At 51.3% G+C, this 27,264-nt stretch overlaps 7 protein-coding genes across 7 annotated transcripts; 3 read left to right on the top strand and 4 right to left on the bottom strand.

Moving 5' to 3' along the window:
* Positions 1-381: 381 nt before the first annotated feature.
* Positions 382-5,070, bottom strand: IAR55_004851 (uncharacterized protein; the record flags this gene model as incomplete). Its single annotated transcript, XM_066947946.1, has 3 exons — positions 382-1,973; positions 2,030-4,587; positions 4,661-5,070. The coding sequence occupies 3 exons, from the start codon at positions 5,068-5,070 to the stop codon at positions 382-384; spliced, it is 4,560 nt and encodes a 1,519-aa protein (XP_066801405.1).
* A 1,548-nt stretch (positions 5,071-6,618) lies between these two features.
* On the top strand, positions 6,619-10,197 carry IAR55_004850 (uncharacterized protein; the record flags this gene model as incomplete). Its single annotated transcript, XM_066947945.1, has 10 exons — positions 6,619-6,945; positions 7,027-7,343; positions 7,400-7,441; positions 7,493-7,700; positions 7,753-7,773; positions 7,818-7,907; positions 7,961-7,993; positions 8,049-8,156; positions 8,213-8,283; positions 8,343-10,197. 10 exons carry the CDS (start codon positions 6,619-6,621, stop codon positions 10,195-10,197), a joined length of 3,072 nt encoding a protein of 1,023 aa, XP_066801404.1.
* Positions 10,198-11,720: 1,523 nt separating this feature from the next.
* Positions 11,721-12,836, top strand: IAR55_004849 (uncharacterized protein; the record flags this gene model as incomplete). The annotated part of the gene is made up of 1 exon (XM_066947944.1): positions 11,721-12,836. The coding sequence occupies one exon, from the start codon at positions 11,721-11,723 to the stop codon at positions 12,834-12,836; it is 1,116 nt and encodes a 371-aa protein (XP_066801403.1).
* Positions 12,837-13,883: 1,047 nt separating this feature from the next.
* Positions 13,884-16,921, bottom strand: IAR55_004848 (uncharacterized protein; the record flags this gene model as incomplete). The annotated part of the gene is made up of 7 exons (XM_066947943.1): positions 13,884-15,344; positions 15,396-15,546; positions 15,600-16,202; positions 16,271-16,451; positions 16,536-16,626; positions 16,681-16,755; positions 16,841-16,921. The coding sequence occupies 7 exons, from the start codon at positions 16,919-16,921 to the stop codon at positions 13,884-13,886; spliced, it is 2,643 nt and encodes an 880-aa protein (XP_066801402.1).
* Positions 16,922-17,182: 261 nt separating this feature from the next.
* On the top strand, positions 17,183-19,221 carry IAR55_004847 (uncharacterized protein; the record flags this gene model as incomplete). The annotated part of the gene is made up of 5 exons (XM_066947942.1): positions 17,183-17,773; positions 17,829-18,057; positions 18,136-18,547; positions 18,601-18,757; positions 18,820-19,221. The coding sequence occupies 5 exons, from the start codon at positions 17,183-17,185 to the stop codon at positions 19,219-19,221; spliced, it is 1,791 nt and encodes a 596-aa protein (XP_066801401.1).
* Positions 19,222-19,462: 241 nt separating this feature from the next.
* Positions 19,463-20,743, bottom strand: IAR55_004846 (uncharacterized protein; the record flags this gene model as incomplete). The annotated part of the gene is made up of 1 exon (XM_066947941.1): positions 19,463-20,743. The coding sequence occupies one exon, from the start codon at positions 20,741-20,743 to the stop codon at positions 19,463-19,465; it is 1,281 nt and encodes a 426-aa protein (XP_066801400.1).
* A 339-nt stretch (positions 20,744-21,082) lies between these two features.
* On the bottom strand, positions 21,083-26,587 carry IAR55_004845 (uncharacterized protein; the record flags this gene model as incomplete). Its single annotated transcript, XM_066947940.1, has 19 exons — positions 21,083-21,189; positions 21,257-21,498; positions 21,563-21,634; positions 21,694-22,182; positions 22,241-22,343; positions 22,393-22,491; positions 22,547-22,657; positions 22,714-22,832; positions 22,885-23,089; positions 23,147-23,220; positions 23,275-23,457; positions 23,513-23,668; positions 23,718-23,916; positions 23,974-24,188; positions 24,245-24,477; positions 24,530-25,005; positions 25,070-25,238; positions 25,304-25,469; positions 25,530-26,587. 19 exons carry the CDS (start codon positions 26,585-26,587, stop codon positions 21,083-21,085), a joined length of 4,476 nt encoding a protein of 1,491 aa, XP_066801399.1.
* Between the last annotated feature and the right edge of the window lie 677 nt (positions 26,588-27,264).

The raw sequence follows: 27,264 nt of genomic DNA, 5'->3' as shown, positions 1-27,264 counted from the left end.
CACGAATATAGGGGACATCACACGGAGAAGGATAGACATGGAACGAGAGACAGTATCACAGGGTGGGCTAGCATATTTCCTCCATCTTCCAAAAGAATATCGAGTTCTGGTTCGTGATCACACAGCATACCTATTCAATGTCTGAAAGTTGCGCTATTCACATCTCCTGTATTTTCATACTGTACCCATGAACCTTGTAGCTTGTACTGGAATCTCATAATCTCATTATACTATTGTAAACTTTACAATATGGTATTCGTCAAACACTCGTCAAGTCATCTACGGGGGTATAGAATGTAACGACATATCGTCTCTGCAGTGACATATTGAATGATACCGCCTTACCTCGAAGACGAGCCCAACCAAAATCGTTCCTGTGTTTCACAGCGCACCCACAGCTGCAAGCAGGTCGTCAATCTCCCTATCAAACCCTTCCAACCTCTTCTGGATGCCCTCGAAGCACCCTTTGATCTCCGGATGTATTCCTGCCCATTCGATCCTCTCTCCAACCAACATCTTGTCCGCTTCTTCCCTCTCTTCCTCGCTTTTGTCTCGATCTGCGCCCTCTGACAGACTACGTCTGCCCTTGTGAGTCTTCGGGGGACGTAGTTCCCTCGCTCTAGCCTCGATCACCGCCATCATAATCTTCATACCGAAATCATCCCTGTAGCTTACGGGAGCCGTCGGAGTTGGCGAGACAGAATTAATCGCACGAGTGAATAATGCTCCTCCTCCTCCTGAGATAGGTGGAGTGGGATGAGTGGAACTTGTCGCTGTGACGGGTGTCGAAGCTCCGTCATCCCGCTCAAGTTCCGCATCGTGTTCTCGTTCAGTCGAAGTGGTCGATGAAGTCGAATGTTGATGCGACTGATTAGCAGAAGACGACTCCAGATCTGACATGATGGATGCGATCGAAGGTTGTTGTCGATGTCGAGATATGATTCTATTGACAGAGACCGCCGTAGTCTGATAGTTCGCTTGACGGGAATTGGATCGCGATCCACCCTGGTGTTGAGTATCGGACGCCCGAGGTGTAGCATTTGGATCAGCCGAACGACCTTCTGGCAAGGTCGCCAATGATCGCGACGGTGTGTTCTGATGTTGCGGGGGCGTAGAACGACCGTCGTTGGGAGTCTGTCTTGCACTAAAGTCGTCCCGCGGTTGCTGTTGGGTCTGGTTGATGACCTCTTCCGATGAGGTGCCTCCCTTCACACTTCCCGACTTGACCTTGCTGATCACTCTGTTCAACTTCTCCTCCAGGCGTCCTTCCTGTCTTTGAACCGCTTCGCGTAGTATATCTTCTTCCTCCAATTCTCGTCGCGATGGCACAGGACCCCTCTCGGCATCTGTTTCCAACAATCTTTCGACGCTTGCTTCGGGTGTACTGGGCGCTGTATGATATACAGATTGGTCTGTCTCCATCCTAGAAGGAGCTGGTGGACGAGCAGTCACCAAAACCTGACCGACACCGCTCTTACTTTTCTCGCCGCCCTTACCCCATTCTTCCTCCAGCAGTTCTGAGATATCGTACGTCTCACCGTCGCCATCGATATACGAATACCTGATCACTTCGCCATTGGCTTCCATGAGTCGAGATGAGCGGAAAGTACCTTTGTCAGGCACGACTACGTCGACTCCTTGGTTCGTATTTGCATGCGCCGATATCAAGGCGTTCTGATTAGCCCTAGAAGCAGCGCGTTGAGCTGCGATGATCTCGGCAGGGGATCGATTTCCTGGCGCATTCTGCGATTGTCGAGGTGTACCGTCTACACGTGCTCCAGCAGAGCCGCGTGCCTGCACACGTCGCAGGATGAAGATAGGATCGGAAGGGAGAATATCTGCCAACGATCCTGCATTGAAGCTCAGATCTCTAGATCTACGCCTTTGCTCTGGCGTCGTTCGTTCCATCGGCCGGAGGTTGGGAGCAACCTGGAAAGCGTCCAGAACCTTGCTAGACGGTAGCAAAGACCGCTCTGAAGTGCGTCGTGAATCAGTACCGCGCTCCGATCACGTCTGAAGCCAAACTCACCTTCGCCTTCCACCCTCGCTGCGAGACTATATCTGACTTTTGTCATACTCCTCCTCTTCCCAACTTTGTCCTCAATCTCGTCCCCTCCATCCACCACACCATCCTGAATACCGAATCTTTCGAGGCCTTGTTCGATCACATCAACCACATTCGCGTTCCTCGGAAGCATGAATAGCTTTCTGCGTGTTGCGGTGGAAGGCTGGACTTGTCGCTGTTGCAACAAAGCTCGTGAGACGATGGCTTCACTTGAAGGGTCGAAAGCTGACCCTTCCGGAAGGTCTGCTGAGTGAATTATGAGTTGTAGAGTGAAGCGGGCAGACGGAGAGGAGAAGCGTTCTGGTGATGCTTGACCACTTGTCGAGATCGTTAGGGATGGGTTGAAACGAGGCTGAGCTTGTGGTGTTGGCGGAGTCATCGTCGCGGCTTCTGAGCCGCCAGATCTTCCTCCAGTCGGAGGTGTTCCACTGACCGACCACTCTCCACTGCGCCTTTCTGGACTGGACTCCTGGACGGCGGACAGCTGTGTACTGTAGCTTGAGAACTCGCTAGCTGGTTCAGGCATTCCGTTAGGTGGTCCCCCGTTCTTCTGCACGCTCATCGGACGCCGTCTGTTGAGATATATCTTGACAGTGGAATCATCGGAAAAGTCGTTCATGCCCAGTTTCGCAATAGCGGGGTGAGATGATAGACTGATCACACTCGAGATACTGCTAACGCTGGTCCGCTTGACTGTCGGGGTGATGGCGCCCATTCTAGAGTCCAAGTCTTCTTCTGACTCGCTGGCCCAGCGTCGCACAGCTTCTTGGAAAGCTGCAAGGGGCTTTTCGTCTAGCGTCAATTCCATCTCTTCGCCGTTTACATCCTTTACAGTGATGTAGTAGCTCGCGTCGAGACTGCTGTTTGATCCTGTAGGTAGTCGGAAACGTTGCATCGCTTGTCGGATAAGATCAGCTGATGACGTCGTCTCATTGATGAGGGCTGTCTTGAATGACGCGTCTGATTGGATATGGTCTCCGGCAAATATACGAATGACGTTCAGCAGTGGTGGTCCAGCAGGGTTGGGACTGACGATTATACTACTTGGTCGGCCGGTATGCCCGATGGGACCACTGTTCATGCTGGCGGTCAGACGCATAGCGGCAGCAGACTGAGCAACAGCGGCTGCAGCTTCGGCAGCTGTTGGCGAGTATTGGTCGGAGTTCGGAGATCTATTGAGATATTTGCTTGTGTAAGACTGCATTCGAGCTTGATCCTGTTGTTGAAGACGGAGACCGTGAGCAGAAATAGCGGGTTGCTGCCCCTGCCCCTGCTGTAGATTGATACTAGATGTCCTCTGAGCGATGGCAGACGGAGGCCGACCATTGATATCCTCGGGCTTTGGGCCTTGACTAGCGAGAGAGGTGTCGGCAGCTCCGCTGATCGCACTGTCCTCTGAGGTTCTGGCATCATTGCCTGATATCCCCTTACCACTCTTGTCCTTGCTCTTTCTCGAGAATAGTCCTCCCAGCACGCCTTTCTTCTTTTTTTCTCCGCCGTCTAGGTCTTCTTTGCTGTTCTTTCTACTCTTCTTCATCTTCTTTGTGGAGTCTTCGGGGCTAGTAGGCGTACCACTTCGAACAGACGAGACAGACGAGACAGCTGACGACACAGAAGCAACGGACTGCCCACTAACGTTTCGTGGGGTGTTTGTTTGTTGCACAATTGCAGAAGGCAGAAGCGGACCAGATGCGACGGATGGAGTAGCAGTGATTCGACGAGTATCATCTGAAGCTTGAGAAGGATCAAGATTACCGGAATTGGAATTCTGGGATGTGTTAGATACAGTGCGACCAAGACCAAGTGACATTGTCTCGCTGGGGGCTGTTTGCTCTGCTGGTCGAGGGGCGAATGGATTGTTGGATTTCGGTTGTACAGGTGCACTGACAGCTGCTTGCTGTTTTTGATTTATGACCCGTTTCTGTTCCTCCACTCCAGATCCGTCAGCCCACTCTACACCATCATCCGGCTCCATGTCATAGTCTTGCTTTCCTCCAAGCGACTGATCCACTCTCTGCACTTCTTGCTCATGCTGCCGGTCCCCAATGTCGTCTTCATGTCCTTCCTCTGACGTTCTTTCTACCTCGTCCACTTCATAATCTCCTTCTTGCCCACTTTCGTCCTCCTCATCGCTGCTCCAAGTCACGCCTGGGTGATCCACGTATGTGGGTGGAGCGAAGACCACTCGTCTTCCTGCACCGTCGTCCGATCCATCTCCAGACTTGTCGAGGCGGACACCCTTCGCTTTTCCAGCCAACAATCCCTTGAGTCGTTCTCGACCTTGGACAGCTCCTGCCTGTTTCTCCAATTGAGTCGCTGCGGCGAGGTCGACATTTCGATGCTTGTTCAGTCGGGCGAGTCGTTCGTAGGGCGTTTCGATGTTTTCCGCTGGTATATAGCCCACATCTTCCGTCTTGAGAACTCGCACCAGCCACCAGTATGAGTTGGCGTCATCCAGGAGTACGAGTGAATCCCCCTTGACAACAGATGCTTGACCTTCGACGGTAGCGAGGAAAGTGTGTCTGCGAGAGGGATGTAAGCAGACAGATTTGGGCTTCAACTTCTCCAAGGATGATGAAAGGGTTGCAAGCTCACAAAGCATATGTCAGACTGAAATCGATGTTTTCGTCCGGCATACTGTCCGTGTCACTGTCTTCATCACTGTACGCATCCTCCTCGGCGTCCTGTTGAGCTGGATTGCCTTGACCTTGACCTTGTCTCGTTGATGGCCCAGCTGCCGGGCCACTTTCGCCTGGAGTCGCATTCTGTTGTTGATGTTGTTGGTAGTAGATCGCTTGTTGTTGTTGCTGGTGATAAAAATGCGCGTGATCCGGATTCATCTCATAATCGCCTTGGATGGATTCGTCGTCGTCTTCATCATCTTCGTCATCCTCCTCCTCATCTTCGTGCCGATCAGCCTCGTCCGAGTCCTCCATGACCGACTGAGAGGGATACTGTTGCTGGTGTTGGAAGTGATGTGGCTGAGCCGACACGATGGCTGCCATATTCGGTGAGGTTCGTTCCTTTGTGTCGTGAGGCGAGCCGTGCAAGAATTGGTAGCGCCAGCTTCACAGAAGTCAAGCGTAGTGTATATGTCGCGCACGTCTAGAGAAGTGTCGATTCAAGAGCAAGTCGTCTGTGTGTCATTGAAGTATCAATGATCATCGAGTGTGAAGATGGTTGATGGTTCAGCCAACATCCTCCAAATACCAACCTCACAGGCGCGACTCTGCCAAAGTCAATCTACACGCGATTCGCACGGATGACCCGCGTACACACACGTGGCATTACCTTTTAAATCATTATCGGCAAAGAACTGCTTATCAGGACCCTGTGGTTTTATGCTTCCTCTCCTCCCCTCGTCAAAGGGAAAGTTGCGAGGTCGACGTTTCATCTGGTCTCAAGGACAAAAGACAGATTGCCCTCTTCATGATGCTCAATGATACTTGCACAAACACAACCTTGTGCTTTGGACAACGGAGACCAGCGTTCTCTCACCGTTGTGAGGAGCCGTCCTGGCGGAGATCTGCTCGCTCCTCATCCCACGGCCAAGAAGCATGCAAGTGCTTGTCGGCATCATAGTTTCAGCTACCGCAGCGAGCGAGCGAGCAGCTCTCGACGGGCTCAACATCACCAAGCTGTTGCTGCCTATACACCATGCCTCGATGTGCTTGACTCGAGTCGACGGCCGTGAGTGTTATAGATATCCTACTGAGACTGTGAGCCTGATCCTGACAACATTTGTGTGTGATCTGGAACGTGTTTGTGGGAATGCACGGACCTCTTTTTCCTCTCCTAATGAGGGGGGAAGGGTGGACGGTCCGTGCTCATGGCGTAACGAGGGGGTCAAACACTTGTCACACAGAGACATCATTCCAGCGATTTCGATGATTCTCCCAGCTCAATTCCCTTGTGTTATCAACTTGCAACCGTTGTCTCCACCATTTCCACCATCATCATCACCATCATCATCATCATCGTTCCATCATCTGTCATCTGTCATCTGTCATCTGTCATCTGACCACACGACGTCATAAGCACAGGACCCAGTCTTGCCACCACTCCCTTTCACTTTCTTCCACCGGGTACTCCACCTTGATATCCCAGCGTTGATCTCGATAGTCCTGCACATCCATTCTTCGACGTCACTGGATATACCTCTCACCGCGTCTATATTCAGGCTCAGCGAGAACCACAGACTTGAGGGATACAAAGGATCTGGCTTGGATATTTGTATGTCGGTCGCACGTTCATCGTGGAGATAAGTAGCCCACGAGTGAGTATGGTGCCGTTCGATGCTTTCTTTCCAACGTCCCTTCCATCTGGGTTCCTCAGATCGTTCAGTTACTTTCACATAATCTCGGGAGAGTATAGGCTTATGGACCAACTCCCTGTCAAACGAAGAACCTCGTTCATCAAAGCCTGCTTGACCCTCATCTCACTGAATATCATTCACCTCGCCGTGGCTACAATATCTTCCCAGCTGATCACGGGCGACATCGATTTCTGCAAGAAAAAGACATTTTCCTCAGTCAACACTGTAATCGTCACAAATGTCAGATCTCACAACATCCCATCATACCAAAGTTGATCTGCCGCCCTCGCCACCCTATACCGGAGAAGACGCAGAAAAGCAAGTCCAATTGTTTACATCGTCAGCAGGTCGTCAATCCCCTATAACACCGACTGGAAGCCTATCGCCGGTCCCCTCACTGGTTGACGATGACCTTCAAGAGCCGCCCAATGATACCATTTCTTACGCCTCTCAGATTGCGACCACAACAAGCTATGTAAAGGGCGGATCAGGACAGAAAGCACGAGTGGCGAAGCTGGAAGATTTCCAGCTGATCCGGGTAGTCGGTACAGGATGTGCGGGCAGAGTGAGTGTCCATTGGAGCTATTGGACGCATCTGCCACGCTATCGAATCGTTCCTGCGGATTGACCACAACCTCTGTCATAGGTCCTTCTGGTCAAACATTCTCCCACGAACCGTATTCATGCCATGAAAGCTATATCCAAACGTTCAATTCTCACCCACAACGAAATGCACCATACTCTCACCGAACTCAGCGTTTTAAAACGGTTCGCCGCTGAGGAACCAGATAATCGCTTTGTGTCCAAGCTATTCTATTCGTTCACCGATAAGGAGAACATTTATTTCGTCATGGAATTCTACCCTGGTGGAGATTTAGCGACACAGATGGAGATCCATGGATTGTTGGGCGATCATCGAACCAGATTTTATGCTGCGGACATTACTCAAGGTTTGGAGAATCTGTAAGTGATCTCTCGTGGGACAGGTTACAATATGTCACAACTGATCAAGATGACAGACATAGATACGGCATCATCGTCCGAGATCTAAAGCCGGAGAAGTACGATTCGCGCCTTGACTGTTGAGCGTCGCTGACACGATGGCATCACAGCGTGCTTCTTAATCACCAAGGTCATGCAATTTTGGCGGACTTCGGCCTCTCCGCGAAATTCTCATATCGAGGCTTGCCGCGACCCATGCACGTTGTGACTTACGCCCGACAGCCAGTATTGCCATACTGGGCGGGGGCAGGAGCAGGAAGCATTCGGAACGTGAACGGCGTTCGACAGAAGGTTGTAATGGACAAAGCCTACTCTTTCGTGAGCTTGGTGCATTTAGAATTTCTTCGTGTGGCTGATTATAAATGTCCAGGTTGGAACGGCAGAATACATTGTGCGCGTCCCCCCATATGTGTATCAGTGGACTGACGAAATCAGGCACCCGAGGTCGTAACAAGAGGAGAATACTCATATGCTGTCGACTGGTGGGCGCTGGGTTGCATCATAATGGAAGGGTTGACTGGCCGAGTAAGCATGTCCGTTCGACACGGTTGAAGAGGAACTGATTCCGGTGAGAAAAGGTACCGTTCCGCAAGCGGGAAGAAGGATCTCAGGTGTGTGCTTCAACTCTTGTCTTGGAGCGAGAGCTCTATTTGACCTCCAAATCAGACAGTGATGTACGAGAAAATTCTATACAGCCGCTGGGACGAAACATTCGATGATCCGAGGTGGTACAAAATGCGACCCGACCGAGTCACATATGGTTTCATCGACGCTGTGAGTGCGCTGCCTTGGGGATGTTCCTCACCTGAGCTGATCATTCGTCCCACAAGCTGCTCCAAAAAGATCCGATGTGGCGTCTCACAGAGCCCTACGTAAAATTGCATCCGTATTTCTCCATGATGCGAGTTTCATCATCGTCAAAAGGCATTGAACTTGAGCGTGTGCTGATGATACTCACAGCGACTGGGGCACTGTAGAGCGCGGTGAGTACGAGGACCCTCATGGGCTGATCATCGATCCAATGGCCGAGTACAACACCCGATACTTCCCCAAGTTATTTCTGGATCAAAGCCCTTCCGTCGATATGTCGAATCACGATCCTCTAGAGTACAACGAGACGTTCAAGCGCACCCCTCTTAACGATAATGCTCTGTATGCTCTCGAGCAGGCGAAGTACAAGTCAGAGCTTAGTCAGTTCGCTTGGTCAAGGAACAACGATGCATCCGATCTCGAGAGCGAGATGGATATCGGTACCAAGACGGAGGCAAGAACGGGAACCAATCATGGTCATCGTCTCGATACTTCACTTCCGAACATCAGATCGCCGACGCCATCGATGAGTTTGCCTCAAGAACAAGAACTCAAAGGTCATCCGGCTACCGTGTCGAGAGATGAAGTAGACGAGCTAGAAGTACAAGGAAGTCAATGTACGGAAAAAGCTCATATGGGTTTTGCTATCGCTTCTTCAGGCATCGATCCCCTTCCGGCGACAGAAGAGGATAGACACGAGGTATCTCGTGGTGAGGTGGCCAATCTCAGTCGCATGAACAGTACGGAAGCAGAGGGAAGAGGACCTCTACCAGCTGTTGGCGAGATCTCAATGACCCCACCTACCCCTCGTAGTATTCCTTCCGTCATTCCGACCGAAAGCGTTACCGCGGGCGACCTCATCATCAGTTATCCATCAGCAGTCGACGGCAAAGCCGTAGAGGTTCCAAACCTGACAGCACGGCCTCCGAAGCCCCCTCTACAGTCAGCTCCTCCAGAGCCTGTTTTATCTCACACGCTGCCGCCACACACTTCACCCCTGCCGTCGCCGACCCTCTCGGAAACGCAATCCGACCTTGCTCATGACCCTGATCCTCCAATCGTACCTATCAAGTCTGTCCACCGTAAGGTACTGCCCTATCCGATCCCCATCAAAGGGTCGCCAAGAAATCAGCCTATATCTTCGCATGAAACCCGACTGCCCCTCGGTCTTCCATCTTCAGGGCTGTCTGTTTCCGATGTTGTGGCTATACCGTCACCTGGTATGGATTCACCAGCCCGACTAATCAGAAGGCGTCCCGGGCTACCTAGTGATGTCACTATTCCCATCGCAAGACTTTCTGTCGAGCTTCACGGAAATGTCACCCATTTAGAAGACGAGGACTGGGAAGAGCTTGAGGCTGAAGGCCCGGGTGCTTCCGCACCCAATGGCCCGGCGCACGATCGGGCTTCTATCCTGAGTCGTCTACGACGGAAGTCCTCATTCTTCACTAGTTCCGGACTTCGCCGGCAGACCACGACGTCAGACGCCTCATCAAACAACTCTGTCAGTCCGACCAAACAAAGTCCAGCCATATTCACAATGAAAGGCATCGAACATACCAAGAAAGTATTCGGTAAACTGACGACATTTCCAGTGTTGAAGAAGGGTGTGACAAACCAATCGAATCACAAGGAGATCCGACCTCTTCCCCAAGTCGCACCTCTCACGTCACCTCCGAGGAGTGCAAGCTCAGAGCACGATGGGCTCGGCCGAGGTGGGAGACCCTGGACTATGAGGAGACACACCGAATCTGGTTGGTTCGAAAAGAACAGCAAAAAGGGGAAAACGTCAAGCTTCGTGGCCGGATCGGTAGCAGCATCGGCTTCGACGTCGGTATCAGGACGATCTAGTAAGGCTAGCGTGTCTTCCTTCTTCAGTGCCAAAGAGAGCGGTGGCGAAGTGCAGCACGATGAGGGAGTGGGAATGGTACGAAAAGGAGAGGTGCCTAAGTTGAAGTTGACCCAAACCCCGGATATCGTGTGGGAGCTCGATCAGGAGGGATGAGGTTTGAACGAGTAGATAAAAAGTGGCTGCGAGCCGAAGATTCTTCTGAAGAGGAGTACTTTGACCAGTGGACATTCATACATATGACGAATTATATATCATACGAAAACAAATTACGATTTAACGATATAACGACTTTCATGAAAACCTATTGCCTTTTTGTTGCGGGCCCGCAGGTCAACAGTCATTCACTGATACTTGCAATCATCCGGACTGGACAGGGCAAGGGTGAAAGAAGTTGCTCCCCGCTCTTCCATCTACCTTTCGAGTGGGATTTGGTCATTTCGGCGATAGAGTTTGACGATGAAGACTGCTCCTTCGACAACACCGTTTCGGCGACAACGTTTGAGATACTTGCTTGGATAATTAACACTCAGGAGGTAGAAGGAGGCGAAAGTTCATGTAAGGTCATGTTACAATGTGCGATGCATGACTGAATCAGATGACATCTATACAATTGGTTGATCAGAGTGTAAGCTATCTTGCTTTTGGACCACAAGGTGTAGGTGCAGGTCTTACGCAAGGGAAAGGACCACAAGAATCGCATACTGTATAAAGCACACGTAGACCAGTGCCTGCCTCAGTCGGCTTTTTCCAGACGACCAGACGCAATAGCCTCGAACGCAATCACAGTTCTGTGCCTCAGAGTCCGACGTACAGTCAACCAAGCTCGAGAGACAGTGGATCCTCATCCCGATTTACCTCTTCTGTCTATAGGCCACCAGCTTTCAATCCAAACCTTTCAGATACGGTCCCGAGAGCACATCCTTACAGTCCCAATGACTTGCGTGGGGACCGATGGGAGCCCAGGACAACATCACTAGTGTCTGACTATCCCACCAGGTCATTGAGCACCACATATCAGGGTGATTACCATCATCAAAGACACGATCACAGTCCAAATGAAGATCGTTCATACTGGACCTCCGAGCCTTACTCGGACGGTACTCGTCCAAATGAGCACAGAACACCACCGCTCAAATCTATGCTGAACAAGACCATAGGTCGGTTTAGAAGGAAAGAGGGCAGACGCATCGCCATCTAGGACCATTTCTACGTCATTCTCTCCATCCCCTCATCCTTCCTCTGTGCGCTGCGCTCTGCTCCTACAATCGAAACCCACAAGAAAAGTGAGTTTCGAACATCCACACCTCAGAAGTTCACCTGTCTGGAACTAGGCTGAAATCGGACGTCAATAGTAGCGAAACGACAGCCTTTCTACAAGTCCTGGGAAGCGAAAGCCGTGCAGAGGGGATAGCCTGAAGGGGGAGATTTTCCCCTCGAGAGGGTGGTAAAGTGACAACGAGCAATGATACATCTGGGACGGAACACGATGCATGCAATCGAAGGCCGGCTTCCTCGTCAATGCAATGATGCATAAGGAACAGGGTGCCACCCCAAGTGGTTTATTTTGATCAGAGCGGAGGGCACCGAGCTGAGTTCGGAATCGCCCTGCATCAACAAACCATTACACCTTCGAGGTCCTTTCTTCGGTACCGCAAGATGCGAACAGATCATCGACCATGCTGAGATCACTGATCCCATCGTCCTCCTCAAAAACACGACGACGGCGACGACAGCAAGCTTTTTCGCAACCTCCTCATTCAACTACAACCATCTCACGCAGCTCGACTTCCACTTCGCCCACTCTCATTCCGGAACTCCTTCCTCTCGTCGTCCCCTTCGCTGACACCCACACACTCTTCTCCCTTTGTCTAGTGGACAGACACACGAGTCGTCTCACTCTTCCCCTCCTGTACGATGTGGTTCAACTCCATTCACCAGGAATGATATTCCGATTCATGCAACGTCCGCCCTCAGCTCGCAAAAGGAGGACCAGACATGTCGATCTGATACTGGACCCGATGTTCATGCAACATGAACAGTTCCGAGACGCTACTCTGCACAAATATGACCCTTCTTCTACGTCGACTCCACCCTACAGATCAGCCCGGATAGATGGATTGGAAAGCCTACATCTGACGACTCGGGGACAAGAGAAGTCGACCAGAACAGTTCGGAAAGGGCCTTTTGGAGTAGTAGAGAAGGAATACTGGGTACAGGATTTGGTCAAGATCTGGGTGAACAGACTATGTCCTGGTCAAGGTCCTATTCATTTCAGATGGAGACATCAAGGATACAACAATGATGTACTGACCAAATACCCGTCCGCCGATCAGTGGAGTATCGACTCAGACTTGGAAACACCTTATCATCCAGTTCGATGGCCGTTTGAATTCCTGTCCGACTGGACATCAGTTCTTTCGATCGACCTACCGCTCACCGAACATCCCATCTCTGAAGGATTCCGCCTTTCCTCTCTCGAGGTTCAGACGATCGAATGTCTTTCCATCGCAGGTAGGTCCCTGTCTGGCAACACGATATCGAGGATCTTGTCAGATGTCAGAAGCGGAGGTGGAACGAGACATAGATCACGGGATAACGAGGATGGGAAGGGGAGGACGAAAGTGTTGGAAGTCAGAGAACCGGTTGTCGATGAAGACATCAGAGAGGGTCTGGATCAGTTGATATCGGACGAAGATCATGCGAATCCAAGAGTTATCATCAGGCCAAGCAGGAAAGAGACACCGGGAGATTGGAGACTGAGAGTGACGAGAGGTGAATGGCTGGATAGATGAAGTGCACTCTGAGCGATTGATCTAGCGCTCTACCTCTACTGCAGAGCTCCAATATCTAGTCCAATCGGACTGTCGCCACTCCAGTATGTAGTCACGAATGGGCCCGAACGTTCGCCACTTGCGCTTAGAGCATCCTCATGACACGAAACACTTCGTCTCTCACGTTCAACTTCTCTCTTTCTCTTTTCCTTCCTACTCATCTCATCACCCCATCATCGCCACTGTCGGCCCCGATGACCTCCCTCTGAGGAGCACTCACGAGCACACAAGTCGACACCTTCATGGGATGCTGTCCCAATGGATACTTTCGTTTTACAGTCTGACTGTTTCTGTCAACAAGCACCTCGGACTACGACACATCACAGATAAGGCATCACGGCACAGGCACTACGCATCTGGCATCGACACGCTTTCCGATCTGAATCCTCGATGGTGAGTGCTAATCTCGTTCGAGATGCCTCATCTAATTTAATCTACGCGGTGCCCGTATCTACTTGGGGACTTTCGTGCTATCGCTGTCTCTATGTCAAAAACCCGCCAGGTCATTTCAGTTCACAGAAATGATCTCACGCCCAGTACAGTGACGGGAGTCTCCTTTGCTTGTAGTTGAGCGTAAAAATACACGGTTGCACCAGAAGCCAACGCGTTGGCGGACTTGAAAAAGGCGAAGGGCAGATGGACGGTGACGAACCTCTTGGCTAAGCTCTACATTGCTATCAGAGGAGTAACTAAAGAGACTTGACGAGAAGCAGGAACGAAATTCCTCGACAGGAATATTTGGGTCAGATAGGTGGAAGGGCTATATCGTACCTATAGGGGATGATCGGGAGGAAGATGAGGATCCGGAGATCTGGAGATCTGGAGAGAGAGGGCCATGAATACAGACTGGGCGATCGAGGATGAGGTGGAATGAAAGTCTGAACGCACGAAGCATCGCGAACTAATGTGAGCAGGAACGTGAAGTCTAGAGGAGAAGGGACGGAAGAGCACAAAGGTACGGTGACCAGCCATGCAATGTCATTATACGATGATATCTCACAATCTACTCTACATGAAATCCGCTGCGCCCTTCCTGACCACTAACCTGGGTACAACTTGCGGTTTCTCGACCCACTCGCCCTCGCCCTCGCCCTCCTGTTCTTCGAATTGCTTTGATTCACCGTTCTGCTTCTCTTGCTTGTCCTTCTCTTTTCTCTTCTTCCTCTTCTCTTCCCTCCTCCTTTCCTCTTCCCCTTCATCCTCCCCATCTTCTCCTACATCGAACGACAAGACACCCTTTCGTTTCTTGTTCTTATCTTTCTTCTTCTCCTTCTTGCTGTCCGTCTTCTTCTCCTCATCTCGACGTAGTGTGAAGACAGGTTTGAACGTATTCAGATCGACTGGCTTGTCGTCCTCGGGTTCGATTCTTTTCGGAGGGAAAGGATCAACTACAGCAGGTCCAGCCAAAGGTTTTGTCGTCATCGGCGCAAGCGCAGACTTCTCTTCTGCTTCGTCATCGTCGTCGTCATCTTCATCATCACTTGCAAAGATGGCTTTGAAGATGTCGATACTGGGTTTCGTGTATGTTAACGTATCCCTTCCTTGATTGACATCATCTGCCATTCCGACCTCCGCAAGAGTTGTTGGCACTCTTTCCCCTGAGCTAGGTAGAATGCCAACCAGTGACGATGTCGTTTCTTTTCCGGCCGGCTTGTCAGTCCCGCCAAGATGAATGAATTTGTCTTCCCAACTGGCATCGTTCTTCGGTAAAGGCATAGCTTCTAATCCTGATCCACCGCCACCACCTCCAGTAGAATCTACCTTGGCTGGTTCGCCTTCAGGATGAGGATCTTGGACACCAAATCGCTTGCAGAGTAATTTGACCGGATAGAATTGCTTTACCACCCTTGTCATCTTCCCATACATCCCACTCTGCGCTGCTTGTTCTCTCGGTGTCAGATCCTTCTTCACCTCTACCTCCAATGTCGCTTTGGGCTTCTCCAAATCGGCTTTCGCCTTTTCCGCATCGTAGATATGTAGACCTGGTTTCGCCTGTTTAAGATCTGACGTTGCCAGTGCTGAACTACCTGTGGTAAATCGACTGGCCATAGCGAATGCCATCGGTTTGAAGATCCGCGCCGAGGAAGCGAAATCGGTCAGCTCTTTGTTGATATCGTCAATGGAGGCCGAAGGTCGTAAGGTGGGATTGGGTTGCTTCGAGTTGTAAGTTTGAGACATCAGATATGATCGGTATCGGTCTTGTTTCGCTTCGTCGTCAGCATAAGGGTTGTAGCCCTTCAGCGCTGCTGAAGCAGTTCGAGGAGATAGCGGGGGAACTTCGATCTCAGTAGCTTGTGGTCGAGGGGCTTCTTGCGGTTCTGGTTCAAGAGATAAGGGAGGTGGAGGAGCTGTATTCTGAGCCGAAGATGCTGAGGACGCCAATCGTTCTTTCTCCTTTTCCGACATGTATTCATATACAGATTTCGCGTGTGAAATCATCCGCTGTTCTTCGCCGAGAGCAGCACCACGCTAGGACGAAAACTCAGCTTTGTCTTCTACACTTGATGCGACGCAGCTCACCTGTTCGGACGTTAACGGTCTTCCTGGGGCTCCGCGAACAACTTGCTTCTCTTCTTTCTTCTCTCCGGGCTGCTCATCCCACCTCCTCGTCGTGCCCCACACTCTCGCCGGACGCGGTCTCCAGTCCGATGGTATTCCAGGCATTGCAAACCTAAAATGGAGGTCGGCCTGAGTGCGAAGAGCAGCGTATTGCGGAGAGCTCACCACTTATCCGGCGGGACACCTTTTGGATCCAAGGCGAAGCCAACCAGCACCGGTCTTCCGTCGTGCCACCGATCCTCTCCAGCTTTTTCATTGTCGAATTGAGCTCTTCCTCTGCCAGAGCCTGACTTCGTCCCAAGTCCAGGTCTGAACGAAGGTCCTCCCATCACAATGACATCATCTTCATCTTCGTCTTCGCCAAAAGCGAAATGTTGAGAACCTGATGCTGATGGTCCAGCATATGGATCGTCATCCTCCTCTTCCAGGACATGTCCAGCTCGAAATACAGCTTTGCCTAGTAAACTCCCCATTCCCCTCCCTTTCTCGAATCCTAGTCCCTGCTTGTCCTCCTTGGCATCATAGGTCAATAGTCTCACGTCCCGTGGTGCGAAGGTATGTTTCCCGGCTTCCACATCGTTCATGTCCTCATCCCCATCATCCATGCCGACTCGCGCCTTTCCAAGCTTCCCTTCTTGTAGTCGTAACTTTCGAAGAGTGACTCGGGGACCGATACCTTGTCCAGGTCTCCATCCTAGCTTCTGAAGAAGTTTTTGCCCGATCGAACTTCGTGCCGGAGCAATGAGGGATTCGATAACAGAAGGCAAACTGCAGGTGGCGAGGTGTAAGTTGATATGCTCCTTACTATTTTGACCTGAGGTGACAATTCAACTCACTTCCGACCTGCCAATTCTTCTTTCGTCCCTCCAAACGTATCAGTACGGAATGTCTCGGTATTCTCCAGTTGCCTGTCATCCTTCAGCATCTGCAGATCCTCTTCATCCATGAAATCCTCCGGCCGTTGGACTTTGTTCGCCCGCTGATTCCGCGATGATTTGAAGGTCGACGGTGTCCATCCTGTCATTGTGCGGAGAACATTCCAATTAGCTGTCACAGCGATTGCAGCAGAGAGACGGGAGATATCTATATCCACCAACACACCTTCCTTCGATCCTACGGAGTTATAGTATCCAGCAGAGTATCCACCAGTGAAAGCACCGTGAAATCGACGTCGACCTTGCTCATCTCGGACCTATGGGATCAGAGTATCGGTGGGGGTTGCATCTGGAGTCGTAATCAAGCTCACCTCCTGTTGCCATTCTGGGACGTATTCCAGCTTGTCCCCCTTCTTCTCGTTCAAAGCTGGTAGGGGTGTCCCAATCTGAAAGCGATCCATCATCATCATCAGCATCAATCTTGTCTGTAGGTGAACATCTATCGTCTAATGGTGAGAAAGAAACGCCTACCTGCACGAACGATTCGTTGAGGTATGCGCTGTTGATGTTGACATTGTCCAGCTCCAGCTTATGCTTGAGTCTGGACGTCATGTTGCACGTTCTCGATCCTGATGATTGTTATGGGTGAGCAGAAAGGAGTTGGAATGGTTAACTGTGTCCAGACGAACAGAGGACGTCCAAGATGGAGGTTGATCTCGGACATGATTTTATACGATAACCCCATTTAAGCGGTAGGGGCGCTCCGGTCTCTCGATGTTACCGTGAAAGACAGAACCTGCAGTGATGACAACAGTCTCAACGATTATTGCTCCTCATCATCTATCCTGACTTTATCTCGCTGATTCATTCAGTATGCAGGCAGGACCATCCGGATCGAGTCAGAGCGACTCCGAGGCCATCCTTCCCTCGTTCCTCGCCATCCTGCGTTCATCCTCGCCCATCTCCATCCCAACCCAAACCCTTCTTGGCGCAATCACACATTACCTATCAACATTACAAAGACCACTGTTGACTGAGCTGGTGGAGACTATCTCAACGTCATCGTCCTTGTGGAACAGTCCCGGTATACCTCTTGAGGAAATACGAAACGCTATTCGAGTTTCTGTTCCCACCAAAATCGCTTTGATCGAAGACGAAACGAAGGAGGTGTATTTTGCGCAGAGCAGGAAAAGACGGCGAGCACGAATATGGTTGAAAGATGTTTTGAACCCGATCAATGACGTCGAGTCGTGTGAGACGAGGTTACAGTATCTCGTCAGCCTACTAGAGGGGGTCAGCGACGTATCAAATGTGGATTGGGGAGCGGAGCGAGTGAGACTGGAGGAGGAGGTAGTCCTTGGTCTTGCGGACGCACTGGATAGGGAAAGTTCATCAGGCATGATGATGCTTTACGTTGCTATGCCAAACATCGACGTCTCTCGCTTGAGTGCCCTGGATATGGCGGTAAGTCAATTCAGGCACACAAGATGTATAGCTGCTTGCTGATGTACGAGCGTAGGAACTGTCACCGAGAATACATAGCTCTCTGGTGGAACTTGTCAAATTCAAGTCTGGTCAGAAATTGCAGAAAGAAGCACCTATTATCTCTAGGGCACTAGCCAGATCTTTCGATGTCCTCGAACACGGTGGGCCGACGAGTCAGCATAACGCTTGGGAGACCATGAGAAGCTTTTGTATGGAAATACGCGGGGTGGGAGAAGCTCTCGAAAAGGAATGCAATGGTCATGGTGGGTCTTCGAGCGCTGAGCAACCATGCTGCATATACGCCTTTAATGATCGTCAGCGCTAATGATCAGTGACAACAGTAGAGGCTACCCAATGGGACGGTCACAAGACCGCATTCTTCTCTTTCCTTCTTCCTGCCTCTGCGATACTCGACCTCTCACTCCGTGACAAAGGCAACTCAGCATGGGAGATAAATGGACTTCCCCGCTCAGCAGACATGGCAATCCAGCTACTCCTCGCTCTCGCTTCTTTTTCATATCTGACAGACGTCAGCTCTGGAGGCTTCGAGAACTATCATAGAGTGCTATATGGAAATCTTGACATCCTCGCCGCTCACGGCGGCACGACTGGTGTGGATGAGCTGTTTCGAGAGGTGACGAATGGACGAACAATGACCGATGCGAGAGCGGCCTTCGTTTTGTTGTTGGGAGACGAACTGGTACATCAGCTGGGAAGTCGGTGTGTTGACACTCTGCTCCCTTTGGCAGAAAAGTGAGTCAGCACCGCGTCAATAGTCAGAGCACGGCACTGACTTTTGTTTTCAGACACGCACACAGACCCGAACACCGAGCAAGCTTCGAAGCCGCCCACGCCTTCCTACTTTCCCTCCTTGGCTCGGCGTCGAAGACCCTAGACACGACGATTCCGCAAGCCGACTTTTTCGACTCTCTCATTTCTCAGCACCTGCATATCTTAACCAAGGTGACACCGCTTCGAGTTGTCCTTCATCCTCTATTGACCTCACGCTGACCACAGGGTTATAGCAAGCAAAACGGGGAGGTATTACCTCTGACCAAATCAAACAAGCCTTTCCTCTCGTGGTCGAAGCGGCATCACGACGATCTCCCTCTTCTGTGCAGCTTTGTGTTGATTACTTGAAGAATCTACCAGATTCTCAGGAACGCAAGCTCATCCAAGTCATCATCGCTCCTCATATGCCAGCCGGAGAATTGAGCGAATACCTCGATTCGTTGGCAAGAGTCATCATGAGCACGCCCAAAGACTCGGAGGAAAGGCTGGAATTGGCAAGAAGGGCGTTTGAAATGGTCATCAAAGATATGGGGGACGATGTCAAGGAAATAGGGGTGGAGTGGTGGATGAAGTGGAGGAGTGAATTTGAGGGAAGAAGCGGATCGGACCAAGGATTTGCCAGGAGCAGACTGTGATGGATATGAACTTTGTAGGTGTCGTGTAGCAGCTCGTGCTGCACCCGAACGAAGACTCATCAAAGGCGGGCAGTGACATGTGTTCAAGTGATTCGGCACATGCGGTGTACTCTACTCCACTAGCTATTCAATGGGGAAAAGTGCGATTGGTAACGTATAACATCCCATCAATTCGCTTTCTGACACCTTTGTGTGTCGCTCCTATTCTCCTGAGCCGGCGGTTAGTCGTGGTACCCTTATATCAGACCGCCTCCCTGTCGCACACCCTCTTCCTCCAAGAGATTGCATTGTCATCACTTTCCCCAACAAAGGTCACCTCCACATCACCTCCTACCCCTCGCGGCTTCAGAGCCTCTACTACTGTCCTCGCTGCATCATTGGGCTGTCCTCTGATCTCCAACAAAAACTTGTGTTCGCCGTCATTTCCCCTTGCTCTTCCCTCGAGAGCTGTCCCTGTCGCTGTACCTATGTCTGAGCTTGAGACAAGGCGACCGTCACGAGCGAGCAACGCATGCACGATCCAAACGAACATGGCAGTGCCAGTGGGCGAGTTCATGTTCCGATCGAGGTCCAAGCCAGATATGGAGATATGCTCCAGAGTACGAAATGGGACTTGGGGATAAGTATAGTACCTTGGTATATCTCGATTATTGGCGACCTTTTCCGGGTCGAAAGTGGGTAGATCGACGGAGATGATATCTCTCCACGTAGAGAGTTGAGCGAATATCATGCGTCCATAAGGACATGCGAGTTGAGTTCGGACTGGGGGATGCAGTTGATCGATGTTGAACTTGCTTTCCTGCTCGTCCTGCTTTTCTTCCCTGTTGTATTTGGTCTTGGACTTGGAACCGCGGCCGCCGCCCCGGCCCATCATCTTCGTCCATAGATCGCCCAGATCCATCGATCTCTTCTCCATCATCTCAGTCAGATGTCTGACCCTGAGATATTTCGGTCCACACGAGGGACATAGGACATCCAACCAATCCTTCACCAGATGATCTAGCATAAACGTGAAATCCACCGAGTTGATCGTTGAAGTCCAAGTCCTCGGTCCGGTCGTTAACAAGTCCAACGACTCCAGGTCACTCAACCTCGATCCCTCAAGAACACTCTTCCCATCATCTCTTGACGGCCCTTTGGCCCAACGTTGTGCTCTCGGTGCGACCAAGTCGTACCTAACCCCATCTTTGACATTGAGCTTCAGGATCAGATGTCTCACCAAACTCTTCTTGGAATCCGGAACGTTCTGTATGAATTGCTTGAATGATCGACCGCTCCTCACAGACGTATCGAGCTCGACGGAATGGTACAGCTTCGGCGTCGCCATCGAGTTGAATGAGCGGGAGACGAGGGTCAGTCGATAGAGCGTCGATTGGTTTACGATGTGGGATATGATGAGCGGGTATAGATCGGTAGGTAGATTTGGTATGTCGGAGGGAGTCGGTTCGTCTTGTGTGGACTGACAGGGCTGGAAGCGTCGTCGGGCGAATCGTGAGGAGAGACCAAAGTCGTGTGGTGGCATTGGAATCGTCGGCGCCTTCGCCTCAGCCTCGCTGTGGCGGCGCATAGGAAGTGTTGCAGATTGTTGGACGTGAAAGCTGCGACGGATACCCTGTCCACTGTTGCAGATAACGAAACGGAGAAAGCTCAACTCTACTCAAACAATGTCAATCATACGTTTGCAAACACCCCCATTGCGTTTCGCTGTCGCCCAGTGGCAAAAACACGGAGAACACACTCCCTTCCTACAATTCCATCTCGGGCATCTCCGTCGCTCAGGATCCTCCTGGGTGGTGTTTCACATTCATTTACACGCTACAATGCCCCACGAAGCATCATTCGTTTCATTTCATACACATCACTACGTCTCAAACGTCAACGCAGTCTCCTTGATCATGACTCTAGCCTGTCTCGCTCCCGGCCATGTGATCTGCACATCACTCAGAGCGCTCGTCGAATCCAGAGGGACTACATCGTCCGGATAGCATCAGCTTGTTTGCGCACACGATTGAATTCAGATATCGCTCTCACTCACCATCATCAACCCGCATGAACTCGATTCTTTTGAAAGGTTCCCCCTTTTCCCCACCTTGTCTAGGTGGCGCGCCAACATTGAAAAATCCACTCAGACTGCTCCCCACTTTCCAGACTGTCACTGAGCCTTCTTCAAGCGATACAGTGATCAATCTTCGCCCATCTGGCGAGAAGGTCACCGCAGAGACAGGATGTTTGTGCGGCTCAATGACATAGAGACGAGAGGCGGTCTTCAGGTCGTACCTATTCATTTTGAGAAGGCTATCAGTAATACAAGGTCATGAGAGATTGAGCAAGACCAACTCACATGATCACAGCGCCTTCGTGAGTGCCCACAGCAAGACGTTGCGTGCCACTGTGAAAATCGATCGTAGAGAATCTGTACGTGTACCCGGAATCAGCATTGACTTTTCACATTTCGCACTGAGTGCTACTCACGCAAGCACAAGCTCATTCAGAATGACCGTGGCAGCCTGCCAGACATCATCCCTCATCTTACCCACATTCGGATCCAGACTCTTCACCACAGCTTCGGCTATTCTTGGCAACCCGTTCTCCAGGACGGCCGGTTTCTTCCTAGCCATGAAGACGCATAATTTCATGATACTACTTCGGGCTTCGGCAGACCTCGCATCGAGGATATCCATTGATAGCGTTGACATGAAAAGCGGAGCATTTGACGATGCTACGTGTAGAACGGCAAGACGGGACTGAGCAGCGATGGACGTTCCGTAAATGGAATAGGTAGAGGAGGCGGACTCTTTGCTTGTCGAGAGGTGGAAGAGCCGACGTAATAAATCCGAGGGATCAACATATGACTGCCATGTCGCAAAGCCTTTTGAGCAAAGTTCGACCGCGAGCGGGAGATGAGGACCTTTTGGCTCGTGGAGATATAGTGCGACGGATTCGGCGATCGCTTTGAGCGCACTACGGAGCGACACGTTCTTCAGTGACCGCTGAGGAGCTCCAAAAAGAGCGTACGTACCTGGGGTTCATCGACTGATACTTGTGCAGAGCGATACCACCCAGAAGGGTCAGTACATTGGCTGCGAGCGCAGCGGTTCCAGCGTCGGAACGTCGATTTGGCACTGCAGACCTTGTCAGCTGACTGCGCAGTCTCGCCTGACAACAACTCACGATCAGGCTGTTTCGTCTCCACTACAGCATCGATCTCGTCTTCCGTCATCCTTCCTAATCTGGCCGCGAATAGCATACGAGCAGCCTGATGTACGTCCGCTAGTCGCCAGAGATTGATTCAGCCTTGTCTCGGACTTCTGTCCAAGATACTCACTTGAAGAGTCCATATAGTAAGATGCAAAGAATTCCAGATCCGGCTCTACTATGTTTGACGGCAAAGCGGCAGTGTAAAAAGCAATCACTTCGGCTGCCCATCGCTCGTGATCTAGGCAAAGCAAGGGTCAGTCCAGCGCCACATTTCCCCTGCGCAACCGCAATCACCTGGCGAGTCTAGGAATGGCCTGAGTAGGGTGATGATGACCAGCTGTCTCAACCCGGTCATAGACGGTGATACGCGCCACGCCTCAGCGCCACTCGCGTACACAAGCTCTTGGGCTCGGCTACGGGGAACCAAGTCAGCAATCGACACCGAGCCACCAAAGGCGGACTGACTCTGCATGTCCTACCGCAATGAGAATTTGCGGTCTCTGAATCGCCAGATTGTCGGTACATATTCTGTCCACTCTTTGGTCGATGCCGAAGGTAAGGATGATGGAAAGGAGATTCCGCAGAGCACGAAGGGGACTATGGTTTGGATTATTCTTCGAAGAATGGAGCCATCGACCAAGCTGGCGTAGGTCGAGATTGAGTAAACGCCCTATAGGGTGGTCAGTCTCGAATTCAGAATATTTGCTCGGAAAAGCTATCGTCTCACCAAGCTCGCTTTTGCTGGGAGAGTTCGGCACAGCCCTTATAATTGGCCCTTTATCGTCTGTCTGTCCCAAATTGCTGTGAATGGCATCAATCAGTCCAACTGGCAGAGCATGGAGAAACCCTACTTACACTTCCGCCCAATCGCCAACTTGCAACATCTCTTCGGCAGCGTCAAGACCAGTCGACCTTCGAAACTCTTGGGTCTCGGTATTCCAGACCCTGGCTTTCCCGTTGGCGTACGCTATCAGGATATCTTTCCCCTCCACAAATATGCGCCGGAGCGGCGTGCGTGACGCGGGAATGAGATACAGCCTAGTAATGCATGCATCGTCAGCTGAGTGACCGCAATTGAGGAAAGTGAACGCACAACTCCGTAGTCGATAACGAGACAAGACCGATTGTACCCGCTTTCGAAGTACACAGCAATGTCCCTTGCAGTGTACCTGCTTGTGGCATGTCAAGCAGAGCTAATGATTCCACAGGCCAAGCGAAAAGAGTCCACGAGCCGCAAAGCTGGAAAGGGCTGCGTAGACGTCAGTCTACTACTGGATGCATAGGAGGAAGCAGCTTACTTGGCGGTCCATATCCGCACCACACCGTCCTCATCACCAGCAACCACAAATCTTTTACGACTACCTGCCGGACCATCTACGATCCGCATACAGGTCACTGGTGAATCGAGTCGATCTACCGTTGGAGTGTCGTCGCTCATGGCTGTCTTGTCATCTCCCAACATGGCACACAAGGGCCGGGCATACACATTTCCTTGCTCTGCTATCCACGTCAGCTATCTTCGGCTCGTATGAGAGGGCATTCGATGTGGCTCACGATCTGAAACGAAAGCATCTTCGACGGTGGCGGCAACTATCTGGGCAAAAGGGCTGTCCGCTTTTGGTAGCGTGAGCATCACACAAGGTCTACCTATCTGTTCCTCGTTCGCAAGGTCGACGGACACGACGCTTTGAGGTTGCACGATCTCCAAGTGTCGATTTGTATCAAGAAAGAGCGCTGCGGTCTCCTCATATGTTCGGGTATGCTCCAGCCTATACTTTCTTCAATTAGACCCTCCTCTATCTTCTCACTACTGAGGAGTACGTACCGAATGTTGTCGCTCGTCGTTTGAGCTTTCTCAGTGATGGGCGAGTATTGAAGGGCTGAGGACTGCTTGAGCATCAGTAATCCATCTGCGCGGTCCAGTAGAATTGGACTCACTGTCGTGGAAACCACTACATCCCTCCATCCGGAGGAAAATGCGATGTCGCGAATGGCGCCCTTCGAAGTAAGGGTGATGGTGCCTTTGACTCTAAATACCTTTCCATCGCACTGGAACAACTATGCAACTGAGTAAGCACACGTCTATCGAGATAAGTGGACAGAGACTTACGTCGACTCCGTCATCAGCCCAGCCTACACCCTCTCCGCTCGCAAGCAGTCTCATCCTTTTCCAGTGGCCATACCCGTCTCTCTCCACTTCTTTGCCTCCTCCAATTCCAGGCTGAATGTCCTCTGCTTTCTCCTCTTCTTTTGCTTTCTTACCCCAATCAGCTCGTTTCACGGCCAAGAACTTGGCAAAGCCCTTGTCTGGCTTGTCACCATTTGGACTGGGAGTTGCATTCGCCTCGGCCACTTCTTTGAAGTGCGATTGTGAAGAGAAATGACGAAGAGAGCTACGTTCCTCCTTGTTGCGAGATGGAGATGGCGTGGATGAGCGAAGAATCGGGGAAGGGAAAGCGCTGAATGATGATCCAGATTGAGGTGAGGTGTTTGCCAGCGTGTCAGTGCTATAGAGGGATGCAGGCGAGGGAAAGACAATAGGATACGAAGTAAGTGAGAGCAGCGTGGCGTGAATGATGTAGCTCCCTGCAGTCAAGTGCGGAGATTAGTTTTGCATGTCGTCTGATAATGCGAAGGTAAATTGTCTCACCCTCAGCATCACGACACACTCCAACATGCCCTTCACCGGGCAATTCCAGTCTCGCTATGATATCGAGCCCTTGCGTAGTGACACCGAGCATCACGACTTTTGTGACTTCTCCATTGGGACTTGGCATAGCGCTAGGCCAAGGCAATCCGTGCGCGATCAACATCGAATGCTGCACAATGGAATTCGTCAGCTCAGCTCGACATCGGGGTAGCCTGTATAACCTTAATGGCTCACTCCATCGTGCTTGGCCATATGGATACTCTGCCATAACCAGAAGTGGGGAATCTTGAGCTGCGTCTTGCTACTCGACGCAGCCGGCGACGATCGCGTCTCCTCAGGCGCTTCGAGATTGACATGTGCTGCGCACGAAAGTGTCTCTAGGGCAAAGACATCGAGCAATCTTCAGAACTGATCAGCTTCCTGTTCTGCGCAAATCCAGGAACCCTGCAGCTGTACTCACCCTTCGTCTCGAAGTATGCACATGAAGCCCAGACCCTCGAACACCTTCATTTCCACAATTTTTCCTCGACCCGCTGAGGCTAGGATCAGTCTTGTGACTCGCCTACATTGCAGATCGACTTCCTTCGTCTGATCCTCATCTTGAGCTGTCGTATGTGTCGCTGGCGTGGGACTTCTCTCGATCGCCTGTTCGACCATCTTCAGGTCTTCCTTCTCTTTCTGTCCTTCCAGCTTCTCCTTCTCCATCGCTCTATCCACTTCGACTTCCTCCATCTGTTCTCTGAGATGATTCGCTTCGTCAACCGAATTCGATCCTCTTCCTCCTCCACTCCAGAAATTGAACCTCCCTCCTGCTCCTGCTCCCTCCGTGACCACAGAACTGACAGATTTGGGAGACGTGGCTCCTGAATGTACATTATCGTGTCCATGAACTTCTTCTTTCCCATGGACACCTGTCAAACCCCTTCTCCCGATCGCGCCTATCCCCAATCCTACCCCATCTTCCCTTCTCTCCTTATGCTCACGAAGCTGTTCTCTCAGTTCAGTTCTATCGGAAAGACTAGCTCGATGGGTATGAGTATCGGGTGGTGCGGCGGAAGCAGTCGCCGAAGAGAGAGTCGTGATGGGTAATTGTCGCGCCGAAGGAGGGGGTGAGAAAGCCGATACGCGACGACTGGAAGAAGTGGTAAGGATGGATGAGGCGGTTGAGGGCGCTCGAGCTCGCGATGGGCCGGAATATGATGAATTTCGCGGTTGGGAAGGTCGTGCTCTTCGAAGTGATGTAGGAAAAGTCGGTGAGATCGGTGTGCGGATTGTAGGTATCATCGAAGATGAAGCTGGGGCAGATTGGGTTGTCGTAGAAGAAGCGACCAGAGGACTGGAGACCACCCATATCGTATTATCCTCGCCTGCCAGAGCTATACGTCGTGAGGGACCAGCCACGGACGAAGAAGTCCAAGCGACAACATGAGTAGGATTGACCGGAAGTGCATGGTCAGGATTGTCCGATGGCAGGTTCGCGTCAAGGAGGATCGGGATGATCAGAGATCTCTCCACCATCGTGAATGGTTTGAGCTTCTTCCCTGCTATTCCAGACTGTGACTTGCGAACGAGCTTGCAGATATGGCTGTATGTTGAGAAGAGAATGTGGAATGACCACCTCCCCGGTTCTGACGACGATTGAATGATGAACCGTCAAACCCGGCGCCGGAAGGGCATACAAATGCGCGGACCTCGCCGCTTCGTTTTCTGCGTGTGAGTGGTGGGACGCATGCCTAGGTATCCGTCGATGTACAAGCTTGTCATGCGGTATCGCTACTCGAGTATGCACGACTGTCGTGAATGGCTTTGCTTCAGCGTTGGACTGGACCATGCAGCCAAATGTCGTTATACGGCAAGAGGCATTGAATCAGGTCAAGTATACGAGAAGAACGTTCGCAATCCCGACACATGGTCCGCGACTGAGAGGGCTTGGTTCCCAACGACCGTGGACAATGAGGCTCTCATCCACTGGCTAGAATGGTTGCACACCCTCGACGTCGGTGATCAAACGTCTTGAAGCTTGCTCGTTGCCGAATGTATGCCAAGCGATGCTATCTTGTCAGGCTATTATGCCCACATCGTCTAGGCTTACCAGCCAAGTGCACCTCCAATTCAATCGAACTGTCAGTCTGTCAGAAATCGAAGACATCCCGCTATGCACTTGTGATACAGTCGTCTTATCGCTCGCGTGTGGC

This window comes from Kwoniella newhampshirensis, chromosome 9, assembly GCF_039105145.1.
Source record: "Kwoniella newhampshirensis strain CBS 13917 chromosome 9, whole genome shotgun sequence".
NCBI classification, from domain to species: Eukaryota; Fungi; Basidiomycota; class Tremellomycetes; order Tremellales; family Cryptococcaceae; genus Kwoniella; species Kwoniella newhampshirensis.
The sequence above is the reverse complement of the archived record's forward strand: the minus strand, read 5'-3'. Positions and strand labels throughout refer to the sequence as shown.